Below are 20,139 nucleotides of genomic sequence, written 5' to 3' on the forward strand. Positions count from 1 at the left end.
TTTGACAGGTTTTATTTTTAGTCCTACTGGGTGTCCAAACAACAACTCAACAACAACCCTCCTCACAACAACCCAAGGGTTGAAGTGGAAGTGCCGGTTTAGTCGCCGACAACCCAACGGTTGCAGTTTAATGTCGTACCCAGACAGATACACTGGAACACTGCAGTTTCTTCCACTAATAAGAAATGTTATTATTGCCCTACGTATCAGCCCATGTCAATGACAACAACGGGGAAAAAAATCAATCTAACGTTCACTTCAGTCTGTTCATATGATCTCAGGCATGTTGTAGATTTTTTTCCCAGAAACAGCCCTGACCCACAGCTAAAAGAAGAGAGCCAAGGCTACAGACTCTGGTATGATCGAGAGCTGGAGATCAGCTCCATCTTTTAAAGTGCATGTGAACGTGACTATGAAGAGGACCACAGGACCCGGGGGTGATGTTTAAAGAATGTGGCCACCTTTTCTTGTTCATAACTAAGACAACTCCAGCAAAGAAAACCTGTTTCAAGTGTAAAGGGTTAAAGTCCCCCATTGGTCAAGTTTCAAGACATATAAAATGCTCTCATTGATAGAATAAATGGTCTGATGGGTTTTTTTTTATAAATATGTTCAATTATCTTGTTAAAATCCTGAAAATCACATCTACTCCTTCTCCCTCATTAAAAAATCCAGAATCTATAATATGCAAATTATCCCCGCCCTCATTTCAAATCTCCCTCACCCTCCACCTGCAGCCCCCCCCCCGCCGCTCGCCTGAAGTGCATATACCTGCTCACCGTCGACTCCGCTCATCAGAATGGTCATGTATTTTTATGTAACGTTAGAAACACAATGGTAATAGATAACACGAGCCTTTGGCTTGACTACATTATCATTAATTCCTTATTCAAGCCGCTTATCCTATTCAAGGTCGCCGGGGATGCTGGCGCCTATCTCAGCAGTTGCTGGGTTTCCTCCGGACCCGGAGGAGGAAACCCACGCAGACACGGGGACAACATGCAAACTCCACACAGAGGATGACCCGGGACGACCACCGAGGTTGGACTACCCCGGGGCTCGAACCCAGGACCTTCTTGCTGTGAGGTGACCGTGCTAACCACTGCACCATCGTGCTGCCCTCACTACATTATCGATCAGCTAGCTAACTGATAACAACACATTATAATGTGTTGCTAATGTCAGATAAAACCTTGGGCCTGCTTGCCAGATCTGACTAGTCATGAACCTTGTACAGATCAACACTCAGACGCACCATTAGGAAGAATAGGAAGTCTGTGGCGAAAGAGAAAGAAAAACAAACATACCGGCTGGGTTGACTAGCATGTACTCGCCACGTCCCCATGGCACAGCGTTGGGCTTCAATATAAGTTTTGTTTTTGTGATACATTTTTAAAACAGTGTTCTGAGAAATGGCTACCACAAACCCGCGTTTTCTCTGGAAGTTTGGCTGGAATGTTACAGTTTTTCCAAATAAACCGCGCCCACTTCTCTCGGACGTTCAGATCCTCTGGTAATAAATGAAGGCTCACCATTTCCCCTTTTGTAAATGTGCAGCAGGAAAAAGGACGTGTCTCTACTCCTGGTTTCTCCTCTGGCTCGCATCACCGAAGACGGTGCACATAATGATATGTAAAGCAACGCCCCCGTCAGTTAACGGGACCGGTCCCTTCGGTTTGTGACGTATGAAACCCCACCTGTCCGAGCCAGTTCTTTTAAGACTACCCTTGGTACACTGCAGTTTCAAATAGGTATGCTCAGCCATGGTGTTGACTGCTAGTTTTGCTCCTGATATGTCTTGTAACATTACCCTAGCATCACATGTGCATGCTAACAAGGCTAAAAGCTGGACACTCATCGGAGGGGGTCTTTAAGCAATAATTATTGTTAATTATTATTATATTAATTAATTAGATTATAATTAAAGGATCAAGGATTTTCTGACATGTGAGGAGTTTCGCCAGGGGGGCGTAGCATGTGGGAGGATCACGTTATCCCCCCCCCCCCCGCAGTTCCCCCTCACCCCCGAACAGGTGCCTCGACCAACTAGAGGAGGTGTTAGTGCAATGACCAGGACACATACCCACATTCGGCTTTCCACCCACAGACACAGTCGTGTCTGTAGGGCCGCCCAACCAAGCCAGAGGTAAGGAAAAGAGAAAACTCTGATGCCACATGCTGTTCATTTTGCTTTTGTTAGCTGTCAAAGATTCTTCTTCTGCAACTGAAGTTGAAAAGAGGCGTTAATTTTTTATCACCTTGACAAAATCGATGCTTTTCAAACAGTAAATGTAATCAACAGTCTATGAGATTCTCTCCCTATTTCAAACTACAACGGCTGTATGTAATGTTGCTATTCACATCTTCTATACAATATGGCCTATTTCAAAGGAGGATGCGAGGATGATCCAGGTCCTTTCTGCGTGGAGTTTTTGTGTTCTCCCCGTGTCTGGGTTTTCGCCGGGTGCTCCGGTTTCTCCCACCATCAAAAGGACATACATGTTAGGGTTAATACCCCTGTCTGTGCTCCTTGCTACACAGCTAGGATGGGTTAAATGCAGAGAAGAATTTCCCCACTGGGATTAATAAAGTATATAATTTCAATGTAGCCGGCTGAAGGTATAGTGTGAAACCAGGAAGTCAGAGTTGTAGTTTTCACGTTCATGGATTGCCCACCAGTGATGTCACCGGTGGACGCTTTTCTGTGTGAGTTGGGTGGCGTTTCAGACACACAGAAAGAAGACTGCTTAGTATTACAACTGCTAATGGAGTTTTTTTCCCCACATGCAGTGGTCCCCAATAGCCTAGTGGGCTGTGGACAACCTATTTAACCCAATTTCCCCTCAGGGATGAATAAAGTACTCTTATTCTGATTCTGATTCCTGGGCCGTGCAAACGCTGACCATTGCTAGCTGCTCTGCAAACCCGAGGGGGGGGGGAACACGTCGAATTTGGCACTGTCCATATTTGTAGGCTGTTTGTCCACTCTCCCCCCTGTTGTATCCTTGATCCCACCCACAGTTACATAGATTGGATAAACCTATAACGGAATATGCATCATTAATCCATCCATCCATCCATTATCTAAACCACTTATCCAATTAGGGTCGCAGGATGCTGCAGCTTATCCCAGCAGTCATCGGGTGGCAGGTAGGGAGACACCATCGACAGGCCGCGAGTCCATCACAGGGCACATACATTCACACCTCCGGACAATTTAGTACGGCCGAGTCAGCTGACCTACATGTCTTTGGACTGTGGGAGGAAACCGGAGCGCCCGTAGGAAACCCACCCAGACACGGAGAGAACATGCAAACTCCACACAGAGGACGACCCGGGACGACCCCCAAGGTTGAACTACCCAAGGTTTGAACCCAGGACCTTCTTGCTGTGAGGTGACCGCATGAACCACTGCGCCACCGTGCCGCCCGCATCATTAATCTCGCTGCATCCTCTTGAACATATATATTTGGCGTTTATTTCTGTGTTACATGGTTACTGGTTTTTCATGATGTGTCTGGATATAGAACGTTCATGCATACTTTTCAGTGAGTAAATCTCTACTGTCTGTCAATAGTCTGGGATGAAGTGCATCAACAGCAACTGGAGCCAAACTTTACCGTGCCAGTTCACCAGAAATGACTCTTCTTACAGCTATTTCTGCTATAAAGGCTAATTGGAATGAAACCTGAAACAATGGATCTGTGGTTGTTGTATTACAACCTGTTCAAATGTCAAACATGATGCTTTTATTTGTTGTTTGCTTGTTTTTTTTGCGTACCACAAGAAAGGAATCCTGTGGGTGCCCCCTGGCTTGGCCACTCGGTTACACTCAGGGTTTGAAATTAACGATGTCCCGGGGACCATAAAAAATCCTACTGGGACACAAATATATTTTGTCTGGGACAATTCTGGGACAGTGAAAAAAAATGTCAAAGTAAACTTCGAAATAGGTGTTATTTGCAAAGTCATTAATTGTGAGTATCTAGACGTTACTTTGTCGTTTGAATGATTTAATAAAAACGTGTGAACGGCGCAACTACAGAAGGCTTACGTTCTTGCGGCACCTCACGATGGGGCAGTCAATCGCCTGTTCGTGCAAATCATGGAATGCATTCTACGTCATCCACCCTGCCAGTGGCTGCTGCTTGACTCGCGCCAATGCAGCATTCATAGAGCCAGAGCAATAGACCATCATCAACGACAGTTAAAAGAAGAAGAAGAAGTCCGCGGTGGTGTAGCGGTCTGAGCATCGGCTTTGTGTGGATGCAGTTGCCCACTGGGGACAGGGGTTCGCGCCTCGGTCTCGTCAGATCCGACTATGGCCAGACTCGATGAAGCAGCGATAATTGGCAACGCTGTCTTCGGGATGGTGGCGGAGTCGGCTTGTGTTCGTCACATGACTGCGTCTGTGTGTGTCGGAAAAAGCAGTGGTTCGGCCTGGAGTCGCGAATCCTTCAAGATTGCCGGCCGGAGAGATGCAGTTGGCGAACGCATACAGTACGAGGGTGGGTGTTTGAATTAAAATAGGGATCGATTGGCCACTAAATTGGGAGAAAAAGGGGAAAATCAGAAATAAATTTATTTTAAAAAAAAGAAGAAGAAGAAAGACATGCTGAGGTGGTTGAATAAACAGCCCCCTGATGCAAGCCCCAATACTGCCGACTCCCGAAACTCCCGAAACTAATATTCATATGTTTAATAAAAGAATAAGTATTTTAAACTTATATGGTGGACCAGAGTCCATGGTGTGATGATTAAGTGACAAAAAGGGATCAAATTATATGTATTCTGCATAACTGAGGGGGCGACGAAAAGAATTAAAATTTGGGACACTGTTGGTTATATCCGGGACAATACAAAGTAGAATTCGGGACAGTTGTGGGACACTGAGGAAAAAAGTTAATTTCGAGGCCTGATTACACTGCTCTGTGTTTTATCGGTCTCACTGTGTTAATTTCAAATGAATGCAATTATGACATGGGCAGTTTTAGTGGCCAACAATGTTTTTGTCATGACACCAAGCTCCTGGCTTGGCCGGGCTGTGACAAAAAAAAAAAAAATTATATGTAATGTTGAAAATTGTAGGAAAAAGTTGTAATTGTATCAATTAAACCAAACAGTTTTTGTAGCGCGCTATCACCACCAACTCTGCTCAGTCCTGATCCTTCCATTTCTATCTGTAGAAGAAAGCTGCTTTTGCTTCAGCATATCCTCTGGACCGAAACGTCGAAATGATGAAAAAATAAATTACAAAAAAAAATAGATGCGCGCTTTGTTTTGGGGTGAATTTTTTGCTTTTGAAACATGCGAGCCTATAACTCTCTCTTTTGTCAGCATGGCAACTCTCACATAGCCTACATCTCCAACAATAACTTCCCCCTACAAACTTGTGTAGCTAAGGTGTTTTTCCTCTACCAAATAAATACTGAGCAGCTACACTGGCTGATACAGCAGGCGGCAAGGTAACAAGTTCAGTGCATGTCTATGCTATGATGCATTTCCATTCTGACTTTGCAAGTATAGAAGTAGGCTGCATGCACATACTGCACACCAAACGACTTTGCTTTGTTTGCCTGAGAGGACTCACATTGCGAGGTGTATACTACCGTCCAATTATGTTTTGTCCCCCCCCCCCCTTTTTCTCCCTAATTGTACTTGGCCAATTACCCTATTTTCTGAGCCGTCCCGGTCGCTGCTCCACCCCCTCTGCTGATCCGGGGAGGGCTGCAGACTACCACATGCCTCCTCCAATATATGTCGATTTGCCATCCGCTTCTTTTCACCTGACAGTGAGGAGTTTCACCAGGGGGACGTAGTGCGTGGGAGGATCACGCTATTCCCCCCAGTTCCCCTCCCCGCCAAACAGGCACCCCGACTGACCAGAGGAGGTGCTAGTGCAACTACCGGGACACATACCCACATTCGGCTTATCACCTGCAAACACGGCCAGATGTGTCTGTAGGGATGCCCAACCAAGCCGGAAGTAACACAGGGATTTGAACCGGCAATCCCTGTGTTGGTAGGCAACAGAATAGACCCCAATGCTACCTGGACGCCCTGTCCAATGATTAAAAAAAATTTTTTTTTTAACTTTTTCATTTTAGAGCATGCCCTGTGATAGCCTGGCGGCCTGTCCAGGGTGTCTCCCCGCCTGCCGCCCAATGACTGCTGGGATAGGCTCCAGCATCCCCGCGACCCTGAGCAGGATAAGCGGTTTGATTAATGGATGGATTTTAGAGCATTGTAACTTGCTAAACATACACTGCTACTTCTATTTGCTCTGATAATGTGTGTGCTTGGCTTGATATGCATGTTGACTGAACTTGTTGACCGATGGAAAGGGGCCATGGAGGTCTGAAACAAAGGCCAAGAAAGAGTCAGTGACGTTCAGCATTTTCATGAATCATTTACCACTGGAATATTTTCAGCTGATATAACAACTCGTTACCCTGAGACCCTGAGAGCAGGATAAGCGGGTTGGATAATGGATGGATGGGTGGATAAAAACTCGTATTGTCCTAGTACTCTCTATTTGTCTTTATTTTAATGTACATGTTTCTTCCCAGCTGCTGAGACCACCTAATTTCCCCCATAAGGGATCACTAAAGTTTTATATTATCTCTATGGGATCTTCAGGATCTTTTTCTCGTGTGTCATTCAAGAGTTATACGTGAGACAGGGGCGCTTGCTGCGCTCGCTATTGGCCGTGTAACGGATGATGAAACAGCTTCAATCTGGATGCTGGTTCCAGTTCCATAAGTGTGACACAAACAGGTAGAGGGCATCCTTTATCCCATTAGCTATTGAATTCCCTTTAAACTTATTTTACATTTTTCTCTACATCTCTCTCTCTTTCTCTCTCTCTCTCTACTCCATGAGGCTGATTTTGCTGTGTATTCTGCTGTAACTTGAATTTGATTTTAAATTCCTGTGTAAAGATCAATACCTTAAGGAGTTCTTCATGATAGACGTGCAGTACATATTGTAAGCACCTTTTTTTCTATTGTCGTGTGTGTATTGCATAAAATGACTAATTGCTCCACAGGGACATCGTAGCTATTCTACAACTACTAGTAGTAGTAGTACTACTACTGTAGATGCAAGTATAAAAGTTGGTTGTAGGGTGGAGCAGTGCTAAGGGACCGCAACGGCTACGGAGGAGTGACAAGGAACGTTCCAGAAGAGGAGCATGGCGCTCGTCAGGAGCGAGCGGGAGATGAGAGGTTTCATCCCATTAGAGAGGTGAGGTGACCTAAGGTGGAGGACAGAGGAGCGCTTCAGGAATCCAGACGCCAATGCCAGGGTGTCAAATGGCCTTGGGCTCCACTAGGCATCCACACAGAGACACAGCAGGGCTGTGACCATGACCGACTTTGCAACCCACAAAAGGACACAGAGAAAGAGAGAGAGAGAGACAGACAGACAGAGAGAGAGAGAGAGAGAGAGAGAGAGAGAGAGAGAGAGAGCAAGAGAGACAGACAGACAGACAGACAGATAAGAGACAGACAGATAGGGATGGCAGGGTGCTGTGAGAGGAAGATGGCAGAAATGGACATGTTAGAGAGACGTCCCTGTGGCACTGTGGATGATGACCTTCCTTGGAAACAATCCATATAGGTGATACTGCGCTTTGTCCTACATGCTAAAATTAACACCTGACATTTTGCTCGTCTTTTTTGGGAAGGAAAACAATGAGTGATATGCGCCAACGAAAAAAGTTTAACACTCAACCAAGGTTTTCAAGGCTCTAAATCTATTGTCCTGTGGGAGGGAAGTATTTTTACATTTGGCTTATCATCCATGAGAGTGGTAGAATAAGGCTAGTGTTGAGCACAAAGCACACTGTGTGGCTGTGTTAAATGGACTAGGAAGCTCCTGCCCCCTCCGCGCGCACACTCTGTTACCCGCTGATAGAGCACGTTGCTCTGTTTGTACCTTGAAATTCCCAACCCTGCCTGGCTAAGCTCCCTAAAGTAAATCCCAGGATTTAAGAGAAGGGGGGAAAGAAGGCCCAGGCATTGCAGGCAAGCCAGCCGCTAGCCAACGCAGAGGAGAGATAAGGTGCCATGAATGGCTTCTCCTCCCTAATCCTGGGCAGGGATGGAAGGAGCCGGAGCACGATGCTGGCTTGGTGGAAAAAAAAAACAACCTCTCAGCTGCCTGACACCTTTGATCTGGACACTACAGCGGAGTGACGGCATGGACATACCGGTGGAGCCTGGGTGGATTACATCCCACATATCTTCTATAGCCAGTGGTCACTGCTAAAACCCCCTCTGTCAACAAACCTCAGATCCGTCACAGAGCCGGAAGAGCCAAAGGTGGAGGGTGAACTGTAAACGGGTACTGATTTGTCATGAGGGGAGCGTCGGTGCTGCCGTGCAGAGGGTCTATGATTGCTTTGATAGGGTTGTAAATGCAGGCATGTAGTTGAATCTGTCAGGTAAATAGGAGACTTAATGTCCTTGTCCTTGGCTTCCCATCGCGCCAGTGGGCCCTCTGCTCTGTGCCAAGATTGATCATAGCAGACACCTCCTAAACCTTACAACCCATTACAAGGGTTGCCTTAAAGTGCTTTTTCAGTGCCAGCTAAGATGAGGTCTCCACAAGGTCTAGTAGTAGCTGTTAAACTGTACAAACTGCAGCTTGAAATGCCTCATTTCAAGGCAAGAAGCCATTTCTTATTTATGTGACACTGCTTGAGCATGTGTCTGCCTCTGCGCATGGGTGCGTGACGGCACATATGCGTGTGAGTGTGTCTGAGTGTGTACACGTGAAGATGAAGTATGAGGGACAGATCACTTGACGTAAATTAAGATAAAACAGTAAGTGGGAGAGAGAGAGATGAAAAAAATGCAAGAAAGGGGACGGAGGTGTGAAAAGGTAGAGAAATACCTCTGTGGGTCTAAGCAGTCCAACTGCAGCTTGACTGTTGTCACTGATCTTGTGAGACACTGAGAGGTGTCCCCTCTTTGAAAGGAATAATCCTTTTAAACCTGGGTCACATGGCTTTGATTGATGGGCATACAGGAGCAGCACTTAATAACCTCTATCATGCCGTGTGACCTCGTGGCCCACGGTGGGCGCCGGTTTGTTTATGGGTGGTACCTCCGACACGCTAACCATGCAGAAATTCTGTTGTGGCTAATGGGCCGGACTGAGGGATTGGACTGTCAGCGCAGGATGAGTCCTCATTTTTCTTCCCAAGCGTCTGAGGTACCCCCTGTGCACCCCTGCTACGCCCCCACCCCAGTATCATCTGTCAGTGGTGACTGAGCCCCCTGGAATATGGAGGCGTGAGGGAGAGTGTCAATTAGCATTAGCTGTCCTGACAAATCTGTTTTCTTCACCACAGAGGCCTTGGATAACTTGTCCCTGATTCCTCTCTGTCACAAGGTTGTGGGCTCGGGATTTGTTTCGCCGTTGAAATTCCACTCTGGAAATGGGTCAAGCACATATATTTGTGCGCCAACGTGTATGGCTTCTGAGTGCGAGTTTGAGTACGTGTCTTTTTTAATGGCGACTAGAATGTAATTAGGGGTTTCACAGAGCACTCGAGCATTCGAGTTCTCGAGCGGTTACATCAATTCTCGAGTTTCAACATTAACATCGAGTACCTTGTTAATCATGGGATCCTAGATCTCGCGGGCACTCAGCTTCCAGTTAGAGTCCTCGGTAAACAAGAGGGAGGATGGCGACAGTCGAAAATGGTACATCCATTGTTTGGATGTACCAAACAATGCACAACTCCCCCCCCGAGTTTTCAGGGAAGGAGAACTCGCGTTGTAAAACGATGCACTCATGCAACCACTTGAATGTATGACTCCATCTTTTAGAAATGTGTATGTGTGTGGCGAGGGTGGGGGCACAGAGGGCGAGAGAGAGAGAGAGAGGGAGGTAAAGAGAGATCATAGAGATGTGCCTTTCACATGAAGCAGCCTTTGCTGACATTGTTGAATTGAAAGTTGACCTTAAGGGTTATCTGAGATGTACAGAAAATGTCAAAATGCCCGGCCAGAGAGCAGGGCCCCCTTTCCGAGCCCGGCAGGACCCCGGGGTCTGCGGGGGCGGAGTCATGTTGGATAACAGCACAGCACTCCGGCGTGCTGCAGTTCCTTTGAAAGTCCCTCCTCTATTTGCCCTCTGCTGTGTGAAGATCTTCAGTCTTAATCAGCTGTTGTTCTGTTGGATACGCAGTTATGGGGCGCGCTAAGCTGTTTATTTATTGAACAGGCTGTTTAATTCGCCCCTGTGCAGTAGGCTTTGCCCCGCGCAGCCTGCGGTCTTTGATGTGCAGGGCTGCTGCTGGAGCGGTGTGACGAGCTCCCCGCCGGCTACGCGCTGCGCGGTCGAACGGCAATAAGCAGCGGCGCTCATCAGCGGCGTGCAGCGCAGACCCTGCCCTCCACCCACAGCATTCAGCTGAGCCTGCCTTTGTGTCCCTAACACGGAGCAGCGCCGCTTACACAATGCTGCATATCTGCTACCGGAGAGTCATAATCCTATATCTTTTTCTCCCGATCCGTACTGCGAAGGCATTATCACTCTGTCAACAAACTTAAGATACCTCCAGTCTTTCAGAGAGCAGCGTAATTCATTTCATTTCACCTCATATGATTGCAGTGTCACATTTTTCAAATGGTGGACGTCTCTATTTGGAATAAAAACCCTCCGTTCCTTGAAGCCACAAAGCAGAAGAGCAATATAATCCTATATCATCATGTCTAACATGCAATTTAAACTGAATATATTTACATTGCACATCACCCAGAAATGTATGCAGAATGGCGTTGTCACAGAAACTATGGTAGAGATTAGAAAGCAGCTATTTATACAGTGAGGTAGGTAGTGGCAGATGGTGGAGGTAAAAAGTACAGTATATAAATATACATACTGCGTTATTATACTGCTACCGTGTATATATAAACATATATATTACTACAAATGCATATAAATTTGTATTATGTAATGCTAAAATCCAAACAGGAGGTAAAAGACAAAACAGAAAAAGACATTTTCTTACCATAGATGCCAGTGGATATGCACGGAAAGGCCTGTACAAAGAGACAAAGAAATGACAGTCAGAGCACCTTCATATAGGCCGAGCCTCAGGGAGACGGCGGTCATTCACAACCGTTCTTGACCTATGACGAACACTTTAGCTACTAAAAACACACAGCGGCACGCAGCGTACCTTTTAGAGTTTATAACCCAAACAGATGAGTTCAACCCATCCAGAATTTAATCGCACACACTTTTTATATATACAAATAACACTGTCATGTTGCAAAGGCAGTTCTAGGAAATTTACCTAATATACTGATAATAACTGTAACGGACGATTAACTCAGCTGCCACACGCATGCATGTCAACAACGGCCAGAGCGGTCGCCTGGGGGAGTGTTGACTCGCACCCCTGTGGATCCATAAGTGGGACGCCCTGCTCGATCAGAGGCAATGACAGCCTCACACCGACCTCCACATCTATCGATGTCTCTCAGACTTACACAAGGGCTCTGGCTGCCCCACAGATCACACTTGCCTGAGTACCGAATTCACACTGTAAAACATTCTCCTCATTATCTGGATCCTGTCAAGAACGTGTTGATCATCCGAGCTAGAATGATATCGAATTAAGATTTTAAGGGTTCAGATATTTTCACGTTTTGAGGACCGACATCAACATGTCTGGCAAAAGTTTTGACTATATGCAGGAAATTACTGTTTAAATGTAATTTTAGTACTATGTGAAATTAGCTTTAGCCTGCAAATTAACTGTTTGACTGTAGCACTTTATATGAATTTCATAAGTTAAAAGTCCATCCATTATCCAAGCAGCTTATCCTACTCAGGGTCATGGGGAGGCTGGAGCCTATCCCAGCATTCATTGGGCGGCAGGCAGGGAAACACCCTGGACAGGCCGCCAGGCCATCACAGGGCCGACACACACACACACATTCACACCTAGGGACAATTTAGTATGGCCGATTCACCTGACCTACATGTCTTTGGATGGTGGGAGGAAACCGAAGCACCCAGAGGAAACCCACGCAGATACGGGGAGAACATGCAAACTCCACACAGAGGACGACCCGGGATAACCCACCAAGGTCGGACAACCCCGGGACTCGAACCCAGGACCTTCTTGCTGTGAGGTGACTGTGCTAACTACTGCGCCACCGTGCCGCTAGTTAAAAGTCAGTAATAGTGAAGCAGCATAACAATGGTGAACAATCAGTTATTGGTAACATTTAAAAGTAATAAATCTATCACTGTGTCAGACTCAAACTGACTGTTTGATTATATCTAAATGTAAATACACAATTACGCCAAGCAAGCGTGTCAGGAATAACCCCATATTTCTGAATGAATAAAGGAATCAAACATAACCATTATCTCAATCTTGGCTGATAGCAAGTAGTGCTGTGGGGAGGCACTGAATCATCCCCCTGCACAGCACCCCTGGCCCAATGAGTCGTGAGCTCAAAGTGGGAACAATGACTTATCTCCCATTCAAATACTGATTAATAATGAAGTAAATCATCTCGCCAAAAGTTATTACAGTCTTTGATTAAATGAATCCTTCATCCGTATCGGCGGAGAAGAAATAAGGTTTGCTGGAAACTGTCAGCTGCGCCAGAAACACCAAAACCAAAACAGCAGTCGTCTCCTCTGCTCATCTGAATTTATTACGATTCAATTTACTGCAAACTCACACACACCCACACACAGGTATATCACAGACACACACACACACACACACACTTCACAGATAGGGATAGTAAGAGCAGGAATCTGACATAATTGTTAAAGTACTACGCTTACCATCAAGAGCTGAAAAGCTGTGTATGTTTCTTCCTGTCTTTCCCAAAAAGAATTATGAAAAGTATCCCGGCTCCTTAATAGTTGTTGCTTTGCAGCACTTTGCACCAGATGTATTATTCAACCATGGCTTTATAGCTGAAAATAGTTTCATTATTCTTTACTTGTGTGAGCAAGTATATTATGATACATTGGCTCGGCTCTTACTTCCCCCATTCCACATTCATCTTTTTAAGTATATTAATAAACAGTAAAGAGAAATGATTTTTTCAAAGGTCCCATTTGTCTTCAGAAGCAGCTGAATACAAGCTTTAGCTCTTGCATTCATCAAAAGGTGTGGCCACAACATTAATATAATAAGATGACAAAGCGGGGGGGGGGGGGATAAAAAACTGTTTCCACCAGTAGTTCACGTTGGATTAATATGGAGCAACGTGCGAGTACAGAAACGCATCAAAGAAAAACAGCCAGCAGTTAAAAATCACACTGTGCTAAGAAGCCGAGCCCACCAGCCTGTTTTGCCACGCTGACCCTGTCACGTTGCATCTAGAAACACGCCGCAGCTTGCAGCTACGCCGCCACGCCGCCATCACTTTACTTTCAAGATGTTTGGAATCACTTAATGACTAGATGTAGCAGTAAAGTCCCTCCAGTAGGATAATTACACAAACAAGCGACGAGAGGATGGACTCCCAGTTATGAGACTGAAATGAAAACCGTCTGTGTTAGAGATACCTTCAAAATAATGCACCGGTAAGAGGGGCCGCGGTGAAATTTGTGGATTTTTCTCTCTCAGGCACCGCAGCCTGCGACCTCCACGTTGAAATGCGGGGGCCCTTTCATCCTTGCTTTTAGCAAAAGAGGAATGAGACTGTATTCTTACATACTAGGTTTTGGGTTCCGCCTGTCAAGGTGAATCTTACTTCCGAGGGGTGATTTAAATCTTTTTACCGAAGCTTTGACCTTTCCAGGTGACTGTCTGAGTCTGACACAAACTGCAGATGATGAAGCGTGGTGAAGCATGGCCATTTCTAGTCCTGTGCCCGGCTCTTCCAAACGCCACATGCAGCAGTACGTCGAGACCGAGGACACAAAATTGCCAAATACCAAAAATGGACCCTGGAGTGAATAACGGGAATAATCGCTGAACGCCGTACAGGCGTCACGTGAGGATGAATCATTGTTTGATAATGCTAGAAATGATGGTGAGGTAGCAATACAAATGAATCAGGAACACTTATATATATATATATATATATATGAGGGAAATATCATTTCCTCCAGCCCACAGCAGTGCAACACAAAGACAAAAAACATATCCAACACACATACTAACACATATACCTAATCTAAGACATATATCCAAACTTAAAAAAATAAATAAATCACTGTCCAAGGGAATGAACACCAGCCAGGATGCCTGTCGAAACTGCCAGTCTGCATGGGCTAGCAGTTAGCTTAGCCTGCCCCACTTCCGTGTCCTGTCAGACCACCCCCTCAGTGCTCCCTCATCGAGCACAGCTCCAGGCAGGGGCTGTGGTCCCTGAGCCCATCGGACGCAGCAGACCCGGCTCCCCCAGCCAACCCCACGCCAGCTCTCCCAGCCAGACACCCTCGGCACACCTCCCCGCACTCCCCACGACGACACCGAAAACACCACAGTCAACGCCAGGCGAGGCCGCCGCCAGACCACCCTCGGTGTTATCGGAACTGCCAGTCTGCATGGGCTAGCAGTTAGCTTAGCCTGCCCCGCTTCCGCGTCCTGTCAGACTGCCCTCGGTATTACCTCCTCAGTCGCAGACGCACCAGACCAAGTTCTCCCAGCTGATCCAGTGCCAGCTCTCCCAGCCATCAAATGAAGACAAAATTTAAAACGCGGATGTGGACAAAGACACTGCATGGACAGTACTGGGTGAGGCCGCTGCAAACGTGAATTTGCGCCGCCATCTTCCCACACCAGAAGCGGAAAGAGTATCATGAAGAGCATCACGCTTCCCAAAGATGAATCACAATCCATGTAGTAACTGGAAGTATCCTGGCGGTGTCGTCAGTATAAATCATGTGTTCTCCGAACGAAGCAGGCTTTGTAACGGGCTACAGTTAACACACTGTAAAGGGAATTAAGACTTGTTTCAGTGTAAGAAATCTCTCTCCAGGTGCATCTTACTGAGGAAGAGCAGTAAAGTGAATGTGCTCTGTGGTCCACACAGTCTCAGCTGCCTGCTCCAGATGGAGGCCTTGCCATCCCGCCCGAGCTGAAACCCAGAGTTTTCAGTGTCCTCGAATGCAACTTTTGCTCTATCTGCAACAAGAAACCGTAAACACATCACAGGCCAATGGCGATGACTTGCTGTCAGCATAATCAATAGGAACCCTTTTTTATTAGTTTCCTGACTGATCCATTTAAAGGCTATTGATTGTCCTGAGGAGAAAATGCATTAGGTAATCACTTTTATAGGATTTTATAAAGGCACTGATCTGACACCTTAGTGGCATATGCATATGCTGCTTACTGGCTTAAAGGAAGGTTGCTGCCATAATGAAAAAGGAACTACAAACGTGTAAAACTGGCAAGTCCCGACTAACAATTTGGCTGGGGCCGCTCTTTTTCACTTGTAAATAAGTCACATAAAGGACAATAAGTCTGCCCAAGGACTTCACAGCCACACAGCTAATCAGTATCAGTAAACCCATAGATGCACAATACTGTCAAACAGACAATCAACATTTGCTGTTTCTTACAGTCATCTTTTCTTAGGTATGCCTTTATAAAAGCGTAGGATATGAAGTGCAACTTCTCATTCAGGGAACCAAAGAACAGGGGACAGAATGGAGAACAACCTACATACCGCCAGCCAAGGTAGAAGTGTGAGGTCATATTATAGTGTTCATCAGCTTATTCTTTTTTTTATTTTTTTATTATGGAGACAAGCCAACACAGGTGGCACTGTGGTTAGCGCGGTCGCCTCACAACAAGAAGGTCCTGGGTTCGAGCCCCGGGGTAGTCCAACCTTGGGGGTGGTCCCGGGTCATCCTCTGTGTGGAGTTTGCATGTTCTCCCCATGTCTGCGTGGGTTTCCTCCAGGTGCTCCGGTTTCCTCCCACAGTCCAAAGACATGTAGGTCAGGTGAATCAGCCGTACTAAATTGTCCCTAGATGTGATTGTGCGTTCGTGTCGGCCCTGTGATGGACTAGCCTGTCCAGGGTGTTTCCCCACCTGCTGCCCAATGACTGCTGGGATAGGCTCCAGCATCCCTGCGACCCTGAGTAAGGATAAGCTGTTTGGATAATGGATGGATGGATGGATGGATGGATGGATGGATGGACAAGCCAACACCACAGATCATCTGTAATATCCACCTTAATCCAGAAGGATGATGTTCTAAGGTGAAGATCAAGATGTTGCACACAGAACACAAACAAATGCAAAGCTATCCATTTTGCTGTGTCCCTCTAACCACCAGGCCACCAAAAACCAAGTAATGTTGACATTTGTTGCTTGTTTAGCTCAAGCATACTGCAACTCATGCAAGGCCCAATGTTAATTAGGAAAACTGGTATTATGCACTCCAGTCATGACCAATGATTTCTGGTTCAGGTTATTATTTGTGTGTCTGTTTGCTCATTAGAAGTGAGTCGGCGTGTCCACCAGCGCCCCGGCACGGGGGTGTGCCTGACATGTTGCCTTGTTGCTTATGTTCTTTGCTTAGGGAGCTTTCAGAAATTGGCCACTAGGGAAATTATTCTGTTGCCCCGACTCCTCCCTAATCTATCACATTGCTTTAAACTGGAGCGCCTTTTTCCCCCGAGCAGCTCTGCACACTTATTCAGCTGGCAGTGCATTAGTTGCAGCACCGAGGGGGCACCTTAGGTTGGTGTCTTTGCCATTTAATAGCTCCAAAACTCCACCTTGATTATGTGATCACCTTTTTTAGCAAATATCACCGCAGAAAATTATACAGAAGCAGAATTTATCCTGCTGCCTTGATGAATTAAGCAAGGCAACTGACAAATGTGAGTCATATTTCACAGCTAGCGAATCAAAGAAACTGCAGCCTGTTAAAATGATGTTTCACCATAACGGAAAAGTATGATTGCACTTCGGAACAGATCGTGTTCGTAGCACTAAGCCACTGCGATTCCTCAGAGGGCACGTAGGCCTCCCGCGGCTTTCGGTCATTTGTTAAGCGGCAGGATGTGACACAGCGACGATGGTGGCACCTGTGGCACAACTGTCTCTGCCCTGCTGTCGCTGTCATCTGCCCCGGCTCCGTATGCTGTGGACAGACAGGTAGTGGGGAGAGAGGTGGGCATGGTCACTATGACCGCTGAATTCTGTCTGGGGATGGGGGCCTCGTCTCGGCTGGATGAGTAAATAGCACTGGACCCAGGGTGCCGTCCCGTAGCTTAACGCCTCCCGGCCTGTTTGCAGATGGAAGCTATGATTATAAATCACAGGAGCAAACGGGGAGGCCTTGTGCAAATGCGACCACGAACACTGTTATCATTCACCAGAGTTACTGCAGCACGGCCTTACACCAGAATATCAGAGTACCCGTCCAAGAGGATCCTGCTTTGTGACTGCTGTAAATCTTTAAGCGCATAGGTCACGCTTGACTTCACCGCCTGAATCAGCTACCTGCTGCTGGGAAGCGCATTTTCACGGTTACAGATCAGGATATTCAAATATGGCACATTAACACGCTCTTACTCGGCATACCAGCACACTCTATATTCTAATGTTTGCCTCCGATTGTTTGAACATCATTATGCTAAATGGAGGATGGAGAAATGCAGAGTGCCAGAAACCTGGAACTTAATGGCCCGATTCCCACCGGCGGTTTTTATATCTGGCATGATCAACTCTTCCTATTACCGCAATAATATCTGATAGTGCATTAAGAGCTCAGCCCCAGCATCACCAAGGTATACAATTGCATAAATCATGAGAACACCCATATCAAAGGCCAAGTAAAAAAAAATATTTGTACATTTTTCAAACCATCCTCTTTGGAATATGTCATCCTAAAGGGCACCATGTGATCATCAGTAACAATGGATATCAATCCTGCAGTACCGAGTAGAAACGATACTGATTAAAATGACTAAATCAGCTGAACTTTTTTTGATTTCCTTGTTACTATTCATCTGACGTGTCTGTTCTGCACAAAAAAACAAAACAAAACAAAACAAACAGGGTAAGTGAAGGGCACCGAAGATAAACACAGTGGAAAATGAATGTAATGCTGATTTAATGGAGACGGGAAATGTGCGTGGAGTCCAATAAGACAATGAAGCGGTCTACAACTTTTCCCAAAGCGCCACATAACAAAAACATTGAACTAAACAGTCATTAGGAAGCGCGACCTCATTAACTGTGACTTGACTTGAATCTGCTGCTCCGGTGCCGTCGTGACCTCTTGGAAAAGCACGGGTAGCAAATAATTATCATTGAACCATAAGGATTCATATTCTAATTAAAGCAGTGAATGTTTGTCTCTCCTTTAGGCTGCGGGGCAAAACACGCTCCACCAGGTGGGCTAGGTTTCTTCTGATTTCGTACATCACCTCAGCGTCACGCTTCAGGAATAATTAGTGTACGACTTCAGGCCCAGGATGTTTTTGTCAACCGGGGAGTCGATGAACTTAATGAACCCATTTTAATAACTGATGCCCGGAGTGTTCTCCGACTGCTTTCGTCACCCCGACTTCCCGAACAACGGCGACATCCTGTCCCGTCTCCGTCTCTGGTTACGCTGAGCCTGTGTGATGTCCCGGAATGAAACGGCGAGCGAGGTTGAATTCTGCCTCCGTCGTATGTGAGTGATTTGGGTTTGCTGGCAATGAGAGACAGGCTGCAGCATGTCCATCCGCCGGTGGATGACCAGGGGTGAGATGAATGGTAAGAAAAGAAGATGTAAGGCATCCGGGTAGCGTAGTGGTCTATTCTGTTGCCTACCACCACGGGGATCATCAGTTCAAATCCCTGTTACCTCTGGGTTGGTCGGATGTCCCTAGACACACAATCGGCCGTGTCTGTGGGTGGGGAGCCAGATGTGGGTATGTGTCCTGGTCGCCGCACTAGCACCTCCTCTGGTCAGTCGGGGCACCTGTTCAGGCGGGAGGGGGAACTGGGGGGAATAGCGTTACGTGCTACGTCCCCCTGGTGAAACTCCTCACTGTCAGGTGAAAAGATGCAGCTGGCGACTCCACATGTATCGGAGGAGGCGTGTGGTAGTCTGCAGCCCTCCCCGGATCGGCAGAGGGGGTGGAGCAGCAACCGGGATGGCTCGGAAGAGTGGGGTAATTGGCCGGATACAATTGGGGAGAAAAAGGGGGAAAAATTCAAAAAGGAAAAAAAGGTGTAGACAGTGCAGTCCATGGATAACAGTATCAGTCTGTGACTCAGTGTGTTCTGGGCCAGCCACAGTTCACTCTCCGGCCAAAGGCTGCAGAGTGAAGCCACTTTCAGGAGCACTTCAAATGGATGGACAATCACATTAAGGAACGGCCTGTTTGTTTAAATACCTGTCTGATAAGTTAAACAAGCGTGTAAAGAACTCTGTGCTGAGTGCTTGACTGGTTGTGAAACGTGACACACAGGACACTTGTTCTGCATAAAGTAATTGAGTGTTTAAAGAGATGTGCTTGTTCTCAACAGATGGCGTTCGAGCTCTAGTACCCTGCAGGAAACGGAATCTCTCTGTTTTTTCATATCGCCGTGCCTTCGTGCAGAGATCAGCTGGTGACTTGGATTCTCAGTGTTAACGAGAGCGTTTGAGAGACCTGTTAGAAATTAAGAAAAAGGACAAAAAAAAAAAAAGAAGATATAATCTCAGCCGTAGGCACCTGCATCTAGGAGCCTTCTCATGTTTATGTATGGCGAGTTCTGCCCGATGTTATATCACTGACCACTGAGAGCGAGAGAACCGGAGACAAAAGAGGTGTACCTTAGTGAGATAAACAACTTGACCCCTATGTGACCCCCGCTCACGATCAGACACACACAAAGGAAAACAAAAAAAAGCAAGGAATCACATCAGGGAGAGAGCTCCGCTAAGAGAATGAGTTCACATTTCACCGTGCCTCTCCTCTACATACTGTAGCTGCCGGCGCTCTTTTGAAAAGACCTTGTTGTCAGGTATTTTCCTCTTTAGTTTCTTAAATCTAACCTATGGATTATTGTGCCTGTGGTGCTAAAAGGAAGGCTGGGCTTCTTGGCGGGGCAGGCTATTGTGCAGACCTGAAAGGATCTGCAGAGACCGGGCATCAGACTGACAGTCGGGGTAATGCAACCGAAGCGAGTCCTATCTG

The 20,139-nt window shown here is 46.4% G+C and overlaps 1 protein-coding gene across 2 annotated transcripts in view; it reads right to left on the reverse strand.

Moving 5' to 3' along the window:
- macrod2 (mono-ADP ribosylhydrolase 2) overlaps positions 1-20,139 on the reverse strand; it is a 622,428-nt gene that overhangs the window by 145,593 nt on the left and 456,696 nt on the right. For both annotated transcript variants that reach the window (XM_056292387.1, XM_056292386.1), the window contains exon 7: positions 11,027-11,057. In XM_056292387.1, coding sequence (XP_056148362.1) covers positions 11,027-11,057 — 31 coding nt within the window. The remainder of the gene's footprint in view (positions 1-11,026; positions 11,058-20,139) is intronic.

The sequence above is a fragment of the Lampris incognitus genome, chromosome 13 (genome assembly GCF_029633865.1).
Source record: "Lampris incognitus isolate fLamInc1 chromosome 13, fLamInc1.hap2, whole genome shotgun sequence".
NCBI classification, from domain to species: domain Eukaryota; kingdom Metazoa; phylum Chordata; class Actinopteri; order Lampriformes; family Lampridae; genus Lampris; species Lampris incognitus.